We start from the raw sequence: 12007 nt of genomic DNA on the forward strand, positions 1-12007 counted from the left end.
GAGATGTTTACATAGATGCATTAAAAACGCATATACTTGTCGAGATTTATAAAGAAGAAGCTTTTTCCAAAGCACTTTATGACATTCTGTGTTTACACAAAGCAGCAGCGGGATCAGACTAAGTGATGTCAGATGGATTAAAGTTTTGCTGCTGACCAGACTGAGTCTGCTTTCAAAGATTCCCTCCAGACATGTCGAGAGAATTATGAAAAATAATCCGCTTTGAGTCTGATATGGCTTTCTTACATTGTTCTTTGATGAAGTAATTTCAAGTGAGTTCATACATTTCATTCAACTTCAAAAAAGAACGCTGATTTCCTGGTTAGCTCAGTGTTCTATAGGCGGTAAATCTGATCTGAGGCTGGAAGGATGATTGGTTCTTATCAGATAACGTCTGTGTCGCCTGGTTCCAAAACTGCGCTGACCCGTCCCAGGTCACAACCCTGAGAAGCACTGCTATAGACAAAACATCTGGAGCTTTAGAACAATATATAGACATATCTGGAGCTCTGTAGAAATGTTAACAGAACTGGAGCTCTTTAAAACTATGTTAACACATATGGAGTTCTGTAGAGATATTTCAACACATCTGGAGTAATTAAGAAATACATTAACACATCTGGAGTTCTATGGAGGTATTTAGACACATCAGGAGTTCTACTAAAATATCTGGGCACAATTGTAGTTATATAGATATATGTAGACACATCTGGACATCTGTTGACATATGTTATCACATCTGGAATTCAATAGAGATGTGTAAACACATCTTGAGTTCTACAGAGTGATGTAAACATATCTGGAGATCTGCAATAATATGTAGAAATATCTGGGATTCTACAGCAATTCTACACATTTGGAGTTCTATCAAGACATAGAGCTTACATCTGGACACATCTGGATTTCTATTAAAATGTCTTTTTACATCTGGAGATTTATCAAGATATGTAATAACATCTGGAGGTCTGTAGACATATATATGTTAATGCATCTTGAGTTCTGTGGAGATATGTAGACACATCTGGACATCTGTCGAACTATTTTAACACATCTGAAATTCAATAGACATATGTAGACATCTGGAGTTCTATAGAGTGATGTAAACACATTTGGAGTTCTGTGAAATATCTAGAAACACCTGGAATTCTATAGGGATGTGTCAACACATTTGAGGTTCTATTGAGATATTGAGACAAATCTAAAGTTCTGTAGAGACACTTAAACATATCTGGAATTCTTCAGAGATATGAAGGCACATCTGGAGATCTTTGGAAACATGTTCGCTCATCTGGATTTCTATTAGGATGTGATCTAGAGTTCTGTAGATATATGGAGACACATCTTGAGATCTGTAGAAATATTTAATACATCTGGAATTCTTTAGGGATATGTAAACACATCTGGATCTATGCTGGAGCTTATCTGCATCTGGATCTCTTCTGCATATATGCAGAAGACACATAAGGGGTTCTATAAAGATAGGTAGACACATACAGGGTTCTATAAAGATAGGTAGACACATTTGGAGTTCTTTAGAGAGATGCAGACCTATCTGGAAGTTTGTGGAAAGATGTTAACATATCTGGAATGCTATAGAGATATTTAAACAGGTTTGAAGTTCTGTAGAGAGAGAAACATCTGGAGATCCATCGAAACATGATAGCTCATCTGTTTTTCTATTGTGATATGTAGAAACATATGGATTTCTATGGAGTGCTGTAAACACATCTGGAGATTTGTAGAAATATGTAAACACATCTGGAGTTCTTTAAGTATATGTAAACATATATTGAATTTAATAAGGATATGTAGACACATTTAAAGTTCTACTGAGATATCAAGACACATTTAAAGTTCTACAGACATGGAAAGACATTTGGAATTCTTTAGAAATATGTGAACACATCCAGAGTTCTATTGAGATATCTTGACACATCTGAAGCTCTCTGGAGAAATGTAAACACATTTGGAGTTCTTTAGAGTGATATTAATACATCTGGAAATCTGTAAAAATAGGTAGCCTGGAGTTCATATCGGAATATGTAAACATATCTGGAACTTAATAGGGATATGTAGACCTAAAGAGATATGTATACACATCTGGATTTCTGTCCAGATATGTAGACATGTCTCAAGTTCTGTAGAGATATGCAAAAACATCTGGAGTTGTGTAGAAGTATGTGAAAACATCCGTAAATCTGTAGGGATAGTTTTCCAGAGATGTACATCCTCACATGGAGTTGTGGTGTGACAGTCAGGAGTTGATAAGCTGAGACCCCGAGGGCTGAGAGAAACTAAACCCATTACTGTTCTGACAAGGTCATCAACAGCGACACACACACAGATACACACACTCTCTCTGTCTTGTCATGCCGGGACAGGCTGAACTCTCCGTCACTTTATGGTGGCAGGCTGCTGTTTTTTTTTTTTTTTGTTTTTTTTTACGAGAGCTTTTAAAAAAACGTCTCGTTAACGGTGGGATCCTCGTTAATATACTGCCTCGTCCTCGCCTCGCCGCCCACACACTGCAGAGACAGAACTGATCCTCAACCAACCACCACGCCGCCATTTAATCAAGGACTGGAGGACCGCAGAGAGAGAGGAGGAGGGAGACGGGAGGAGGGATGGGAGCAATATGAAACAATGGAAGGAGAAAGAAGGGAGGAAGCAAAGCACAGGGGAAGTCTGGTGGATGAGCAAGTGATGGAAAAAGTAATAGAAAGAGGAATAAAAGGAGGACAGATGGAGAGGTGGAAGGTTAGCTGAGGAGAACGGGATTGAGGTGGGAGGAGGAAGAAAGGGAAATATGCAGCACAAAAACTGAAGAGTGCAACAAAATATGTAAAAGAGGAGAATAGTGAGTAGACAGAGATGGAATGTAGAGAGTAAGGAAACAAGAAAGGGAAGGAGGAGAGAGTAGAGGGAGGAGTCCAGTGGAGGAGGAGGAGGTGGAAGAGGAGGCGTGTCCTCCGTCCTCATCAGTATTCTGTCCTGACCCAAGCTTTATTGTGATGCTGGACGACCAGTTAAACCACGACAGCACCCGCTGCAGCTTGCCCCGCAGCTCCAAACCCCTCTTTCATCAATCTCTCTCACTCTCTCTCTCTCTGTTGGCCTGCAGCTGTACATCGCTCTTCAGCAGCAGCACATTATGTGTCAGTGTTGATTCTCTCAGTGGTCTCGTTTAGACTGAACACACAACAGGACGAGACTCCTTCATCTCCCAGGACTGATGCTGCCTTCACATGAACTCACACCGACAGTCAAGACCACGATCTGTTTGATGTTCTTCAAATGTATGGAATTAGAGGGAAATCAAACATTACAGCCCCTTTTTCAACCCGTTTTTACTCTGAACTTGTAAAAAATACCGCCACTCTGTCAGTGCTTTTGATGTATGAGTGTGATGCCAAACGCCACCTTCAGTGTCCACATGCAACATGCACGGATGGTGTCAGATCAGAATGCGGTTGAACAGAACTGATGGCGTTGTTTTTGTATGCAGGCGGATGGCTTTAAGGTACCCAGGGCATCCACATGCAACGCAAACGGGCAGTGTCTCTTGAGAATGCGGCCAGACAGAACCGGTCATGTGCGCATTTAATGCTGAAGGACAGGGTCTCGTAATAAGATGGGGTGGTGGAGGTGGATAAGTACTACAAACAACTGAATTTTGGAGTGTGGAGTTTGCTGCCTGTGTGGATGTAAGGGTTTTTTCCTACACCTTACCATGTGTCTCTTTTGCCTAACCCTAACCATCCGTGACCTTGTTGCCTAATCCCAACCATTGTGACAGTCTGCGCTGTCATGTAAACATAAGGACCATGCTCCTTCATTCCACCATGTGCATTTGTTGACATCACAGTAATGGCATCCAGGAGTGCAAACAGCTGACACAGAAAGATACCTAAAGCGTCATAGGTAGGCGTGGTTTGGTTTCATTGTTTGTTGGTCTTGAGCATTGGCATCTCACCTAGGTGACGCACCAAAAAAGTCTACTACGTCACTTTAGAAATGTTGATATGATACATATGAAATGTGCAAGTGTAACATAGTTGTGGTTTGGAGAAATGTTCAGTGCTAACATTTTCTTCTGGTAATTGGGGAAAGACCCAACAATGGGCACAACACTGGAGCTCTTTGAATAGCTCAACAATTATTGGCAGCAAGAGGTCTGACATCAAGCTGATCTTTGGCTGTAAGTGGGGCCTTTATGGGGAGAACTAGACCACTGATAGGGATCTGTTAGTTACAACAAGAATCAACCAGGGTCAGCGGGTCATTGTAGGGCCAGTTTTAACCCTGACAGGTTCTTACTGTGAACTCGTCACATGGTGCGGCTCTGTCAGTGACCTTTTGGCCGCTTCTACCTATGACGTTTTAGGTATCCTTCCACGTCAGCTGTTTACACTCGAATGCAGTTATGGTGATGTCAACAAAAGCATGTGGTGGGATGATGTCATGGTAGGATGACACAGCCCTGATGTCACAGCATGCAGAAAGCAGCATGGTCCTTATGTTTATACAATAGTGCACACTGTCACAGTGGTTAGGTTTAGGCATGAAAGTTTGTTGTTTGTGGGACCCATCCACCTTTCCACCCACGTGCCCTCTAAGCACAGTTGCACGCCTTATATTATGTGGTTACTGGCATTGCTATTACCTGACGCTATCCTTCAGTGTGTCTTGCACACGTGACAGGTTCCGTCTGGCCACGTTCTCAAGTTACGTCACCTGTGCACGTTCGTTGTGGAGGAACCTGGTGCTGTTCGGCTGCCCGCAAGCGTATGATAACAGCAACACCGGTTCTGTCTGACTGCGTTCTTATCTGACGCAGTCCAGCTGCATTAAGGTTGGATGCGGAAGATGACTTTTGGCACGACACTTGTACACCAAAAGCACTGACAGAGCAGCGCTATATGACAAGTTCAGAGTGAGAACCAGCTGTTAAAATGGTGACCAACAAAGAGCCCATTTGCACCTTAAGCCCACTTTGGCCTATCAACAGTCCAGAAAGTTTGAAGGTTTTTAGGGCCAATGGGGAGGTTGAGCGGTCTGTTCAACTGCAGCGTTAGACATGATTTGTTCCAGTTACACTTCTGAAATTTGTGTGTGTGTGGGTGAGAAGACACTGAGATAAAATTAGATGTTAGAATCAAAAAACAGGTGCAGAGGGACAGGCATAGATCAGCTTCTCTTGGTCTCATTCCTGAAACTAGAGCAACATTCAGACTTGTTTTTTGATATTATTTAGTATTTATGCATTCTATTGTTCATTTTAAGTTTAATTGTTATATCTTTTTTCCCTTATGCAAACCCAGTTGGTAAAATTTTGGTACAAAAAGGAAAACAATCAGTAACAAACTTCACAGAAATTTATCCTGCATTAAAAATCATCATCTCCAGCTGCCCTGCAGGCTTTTCTACTGCGTTAAACTAAAAATAACGATTGAGTTGAAATTCATGACAGTGACTTTGCAGTGAACCAGAAAACAGCGTTCACAGCTAATGTGTGTTTATATCTTTATCTCTACCTTTTTCCGGCTCTGTTAGCATCTGTTTCATATTCTGCTGCCTTCAGGTGCTCCTGCAGCCTTCAACTCTTCATTCAAAGGTCACACTGATATCTTATACAGCTCTGCATGTCAAGAAACATAATTGGTGTAAAGTTTTATACTTTTGTATTTATTTCTGTTCACAGTGAAGCAGTTCAACAACATGTTGATGCTGATTTGATTCACAGAAGGTTCCAGAAACATGCTGACATCCACAGTGTTTCTGAAAGCACGTGAAGGCAGCGTCTGCTCTCTGATTGGCTGAGCCACAGATCCACAGATGGGTTTCATTTGTTCAAGTACACAGAAACCAACAGTTTGAACTGATGTGATGGCTGGAAAAATAATATAGTGTCAGATGGAAGGCACATATTTTAAATTTGGGCAGATTTTGTTCTTTTTTTTAAACGCTAACTCTTAAAAAGGAATTAAAGGGATAGTTCAGAATTCTTAAATTATTATGAAAAATTGGGTTTTATGGGGATATTATACTTGCTAAATGCAGCAGCCCCCCTGCATGTTTCTAGGATTATAGGACGCAGGATTTGAGGACATTTCTCAGAGATGAGGACATTTCTTAGATTTTAGGACATTTTGTAAATTTCAGGACATTCCTAGGACTTTGGGACATTTCTAGGATTTTAGGATGTGAGGGGCTTAGCTAGGACCTCTTTTGGGGGGCTTTTTTATTAACAAGCCCTATTTTTATGCTATTTTATGCACTCTGGCACCTCATGTATACTAAAGGTACAAAAACAATTTCCAGTGTGAATCACTTTAGTTTTACCGTGAATTGGAAAATGGATGGGGGACATCTGCTGTATGTGATGGTCTCTCCCCACACAACCCCACTTAAAAAAAAGTTAATTTCTTCTTCATTGCTCATTACTCTTTTCCCATGTTTTTTTTTAAAGAAATCTGTCCAATTTGCCCAGATCCTCAAGGGTTAAATGAATACAGTTTATTAAAACTTTATTTTTGTTCTACAGCTCTAGCAATCAGTTCTATCAGTTATAAAAACGCACTAGTCAGCATAGCAATCAAAAATTGCTAAAAATGTTAAAATGTCCAAGTTTGTTTTGACCTTTAAGTTTTGCCCCTCTGTGGATTTGAGGTTTCACTTCCTGTTTAAAGTAATAGATACTTTTTATCTCCCACTGTCTACTTACTTTATGTCTTTTTCTCTCCTTTTCTCTCTCCTGTTTTTCACTTCCTCATCCATCCACTTCTGTTTCCTCCTTCCCTGCTTTTAAATAAACATGGCTGCCTGTTGCATGTCACTTCCAAACTTGCATGTCATCTTATGTATTTATTTATTTTACACATGTGCATATGAACACATAACAAACCTGTATTAATCTGAATATGCTTGTGCCACTGTTGTCTGCATATATGAAATCTTCATTATCACGCATTCATTACACTGTATGATTTCATTAATTATCCCCAAACAACCGTTACTGTTAACACCCCCCCTCAGACCCCATTGACCCATCTGAGGATGACCTCTTCCATCTCTTTGATAAATACCCCACTCCCATGCCAGACACCAGCACTCCCATGATCCCCCCGGTGGGGGTCCAAGCCGTGGCTCTGTCCTCAGACTCAGTCCGTGTCTCCTGGGCTGACAACTCCATGACCAAGAACCAGAAGGCGTCTGAGGTCCGGTACTACTCCGTCAAATGGAAGACCAGCTACTCCACCAGCGGAAAGTACAAGGTAAACACACAGAGTCAGTCCATGATGTTAATGTGCAGCACTTCTTAGGTTAGTATTTTTTCTGTCAGAGATGCTGACATGATGTCATGTGTTATATGATTGAGAATTTAATCATGAATGTGATGACTTTAGAACTGACTTGACAAAATAAAAAAGACCTGACTCTATGACCTGTGACTTCACTTGGACTTTTTACTCAGAATTACATGATATCCCCGAACCCAGACCTTGAAAATCATGCCTATTAATAAACCTATTAAAAACAGCTTGGGCGACATTCCTGACTATCCTCATAGTTTTGGTCTTGCCTTGGTACTGAACAGTCTTGACTTAGGACTTGAATTAGAAATTACCTGTCTTAAATTGGGACATTATTTTAGACTTACCTGTCATGACTTAAGACTTAACTTTGGAATTATATTTCTTTAATTGGGACTGGATTTGGGACTTACACGTTTTGACTCGGGAACTAAATGTTGTTCTGTTGCTAAACTTTGGACGTACCTGTCTTGACTGGGGATTTAACTTGAGCCCTGCTGGTGTTGACTTAGGACTAGACTTGACTTGAGATTGGACTTGGGAATTACCTGTATTAAATTTGGACAGGACTCGGGACTTACCTGTTTTGACATGGAGCATGATTTGGGAATAAAATATCATGACTTGTCGCTACGCTTTGGACTTACCTATCTTCAATTGTGACTTGACTTGAGATCTGCCAGTCTTGACTTCAGACTAGACTTGGCCCAGGAATGACCTGTCTTTAATTGGGACTTGATTTGGGACCTGTTTTGTCTTGGGACTTTACTTGTCTTGATTTAAGACTTGGTTTTGGAATTACCTGTCTTAAGATAAAACTTCAACACTTGCAGTACACTGACGGACCTTTTATTCACCCAATGTATTTTGGCTTGTGGCTTGTTCTTTATTTAGGATTTTAAACACTGTGTAAAATATGGATTCGCGGGGCGGCTTCTAACTCACCTGCTAGAGTGTGCGCCCCATATGCCGAGGCCTTTGCAGTGGCCTGGATTCCAGCATGTGGCGCTTTGCCTCGCATCATTCCCCCTCTCTCTCACAACTTTCCTGTCATTATACAGCTGTCCTATCAAAAAAGGGAAAAATCCCCCAAAAATAATCTTAAAAAAAACAACATGGATTCACCTTTGGACCTACCTGACATAGTAATTGATTAGGAACTTACCTATCTTGACTTTGGACTTGACATCAGACTTATCTTTCTTGACATTGGTCCTGATTGGGAATGCATAAGACACGAGACATGCAAAGCAATTACTTTGTCTCACAATTGCTCTCTTACAAGCTAATCACTTACAAGCTGTCGGAAAGAGATGGAATTATTGCTTGCAATGAAATTCAGGTGTTATGTGTTTATCATGCCCCCCTAGTTCATCTTATAAACTCTCTGTCTTAACAAGAAGTGCAAGTACAGCAAACGTTTCTCAGCTGATAGGGATAAAATTTCATACCTGCCACCTCCAGTGCTGGCTGCGCTAAGTTAAAGCAGGTGTTCCCTCCTCTCAGCAATGTAACAACATCAGCACAGCGAAATGGAAACTGTAAACAATAATCATGGAGCATCAAGGAGTTTTACAAAGCAGAGTAACAGCAATCTGGGTGTAAGAAGACTGGAGGAACACTGCACTCTATGTGTTTGTTGCTTCTGTCTTTTTTAGAATATTTTATTGATCAAAACATCTCTTAAAAAATGACTCCCTGCTGACAGAAACAGCTTAGCAGTAAAACATAACCAGGAATCATTTTGATTGTATTGAAGACAAGATAAAAATCCATCACTGATCTTGTCACCTGTTGAGATTTCTTTTCTTTCCGGATTTCAGAGGAAACTTCAACAACACTGTGAACTCAAAAACACAGGAGATAGGAAATCTATACAAGGGCAGACAGTGTGCTCACCTTAATAAACTGCAGCTGAGGAGGAAGGGAGAAGTTATTTCTTCTTCTTTCTTTTTTTCATCAGAGACTCAAAATTAAGACATTTTCCTGGTGTTGCAAGGACAAACAGAAGTCTGGTCATAAAGTGAAAACACATTTGAATTTAGGCAGCAGCTGCTTGTTAATATTCACTGACACTGAAGTCTTCGAAGTAATCTTTAAAGTACAAAGACAAGGACAGACTGTCTCCACAACAGACAGGAAATAAGATGGAGGACAGACACATTCTCTAAGTTTTATGAAACTCTTTGTTCATGTAATATTGCCTCATTGTCTTCTTTAAAGGCAAATCTATCTTAAATATATCCGCTATACATATGAAATGGTAGCATCAGCTTTAGTCTTGATAAACAACTTCACATTTTCCTGCAGTTTTACTCTAAAACCATTTAAATTCTATCCATAAATGCTGTTACGTTGGCAACTGGACTTCTTGGCTCCTTCTAGCCCCAATGACCCACACAAATCTGATTTGGGTCAACGACTCACAAGTGGACTTAACAACTCTGAAACTCAGAGTCAGAGTCATATGTGACGTTAACGACTCTGTAGCACACACTGGTTTTAAAGCCTGCACTCCCTTCCAGTTGGTTAGAAGTGAAGAAGCTTCTTGAATGAGAGGCGAAACGTCTGCAAGATAATGAAACTAGTCCAGTTACCAACGAAACAGCTATTAAGTATACCATGACCTGGATGACTGAGAACCTTCATCAACATCTAAACTCCACAACTTTCTGATGTGTCCAGTCTGCAGACACCACGGCACTCAGCCACACCGTCACCGGCCTCAAACCAAACACCATGTATGAGTTTGCTGTCATGGTAACAAAAGGTCGCAAGTCCAGCACCTGGAGTATGACGGCGCACGCCACAACATATGAAGCAGGTAGGTGTCACACACTCATGGTTTTCTCCTAGTGAGGGGCTGCACTGGCATACTCAAAAACTAATGAAACTTTGCACACATATCAGAACTTGTGTAAAATTTGATATTCTAAGGACCCCGGGCTTGGGTGTCAGGAAATGCCTCAGTAGCGCCCCCTACAAAGTTGCTACGGAGCTATCCTGCAGCTGGTTGCACCTGCATGTACAAAAGTTGGTATGCACATATAACATCCCAAGACGACAAATTACATTTTTGGAATGCAGTCTTACCGTATGACTCGTGTAGTTCCTACAGCTCACATATGATGCCATACACCACTCCAGTTAAAACTTTTTCAGTCGCAACCATTTATCACAAGTGCTTACGCTGTTAGATTTGGAGGAAAAGGTTCAAATGTTATGAAGTTCTCAGAAATCTGCACAGCAACTAGAGTTGAATCTATGAGAAGTGGATTGATGTAAGTTTTCTTTCAGTGCCTTTCACAAGTTATTTAAAGCTTTGAAACCTGAGCAAATCAGGTTTCAAAGTAATGGCCCAAGCAAGTCTGGTTTAGAAAAAGTATGGGGGAAAAAGTTTCAAAAAATAATTGAAAGGTGACAAGAAAATGACCTAAAAATTAGTTTTAAAAAAGGGGGAGGATTATTACAAAATTATATCTATAAAAAATTAAAAAAAGCTAGGAAAAACAGAAAAACAGAAAACCTTTTTTATTTAAATTGTTATAATTATATATTTAGAATTATGTTGTAGGAAAAAAAATACTAGCTATTGTTTTTTATATTTTTAATTTTTTTAATATATTTTTTTCAGGTCATATTTGTGTTTGTGTTTCAAAGGGTTAAATAAAAAAAAGTCAGAGATGCAGCTGTAAACAGAACTGAGTAATGGAAAAAAAAATACTAATAGTAGTATTAGGAAGAAATCTATTTTTTTAACAGGGTGTTTTGCAGTTCCTTACATTCTTAAAATTAAAGGGTTTTAAAATATTTTAAATTTCATTTTTCAAAGTTCAAACTTTAGGTGATGTTCATACAAGGTGATTTACTGTAGGCAGCACACACACAAGCCCATGACGAAATATCTACAAGCGTGTGCGTAACAATTTAATGGCGACTTGGCAACAATGTAAACACACAGGCACTTAATTGCTCTTCTTGAACTAATGCTATTCTCCATTAAATGCAGCTTGAATTATTTTTTATTGCTGTCAATTATAGCTCTAAGGTCAAGCGTGAACTTTCACATTCGCAATAATGTTAAGTTTTAGAGTTCTTGTAAGTAGGAGACCTTTTTTCAGCTGTAATAAAATGTTCCTCTATCACTGCCTCGACTTCACTGACATGTAAAACACTCACCTAAACACAGACAGTTCAGTTTTTCTCTGGAGGATTTACTGAAAGTCATTTTGGGAAAAACAAGGATACACTGAAAGAGGGCAAGTTTAGGAAACACGGGCTCACCAAAAAAACATGGGGGTGTAACTTTAAATTTCTCTCCCTCCCTGAACAGCGATTGCTTTAATTATAAGGGGTTTGACAATGCACAGAAATCAAGTTTCAGCTCAGTGAGGTATAATGGAGAAACTCCACTCACCCCCGCAACAACACAACAACTGTCTGCAACAATGAAACCCAACCGCAGACTGAAATCAAAATGTCAAGGTATCCCTTTCAGGATGTTTACAATCATGTTTGTCGGATTTGTCACCCAATTAAGCGTGAACGGCATTACCCCCGCTGGCTCCCCGGGGCCTGCTAGAATACATTGACATTCAGAGCGAGCAGACGGACTGAGCCCACTCAGTCCCTGCAGTGATCCAACACCAGCTCTGGACACACAAACACTGACCACATTTACACCGCAAAACACA

At 40.2% G+C, this 12007-nt stretch overlaps 1 protein-coding gene across 1 annotated transcript in view; it reads left to right on the plus strand.

Annotated features, from left to right (window-relative positions):
- The window catches only part of dcc (DCC netrin 1 receptor), a 239664-nt gene that overhangs the window by 157223 nt on the left and 70434 nt on the right, over positions 1-12007 (plus strand). The window contains exons 16-17 of the mRNA XM_042509652.1: positions 7036-7274; positions 9999-10137. Coding sequence (XP_042365586.1) covers positions 7036-7274; positions 9999-10137 — 378 coding nt within the window. The remainder of the gene's footprint in view (positions 1-7035; positions 7275-9998; positions 10138-12007) is intronic.

This window comes from Plectropomus leopardus, chromosome 20 (assembly GCF_008729295.1).
Source record: "Plectropomus leopardus isolate mb chromosome 20, YSFRI_Pleo_2.0, whole genome shotgun sequence".
In the NCBI taxonomy this organism is placed as follows: domain Eukaryota; kingdom Metazoa; phylum Chordata; class Actinopteri; order Perciformes; family Serranidae; genus Plectropomus; species Plectropomus leopardus.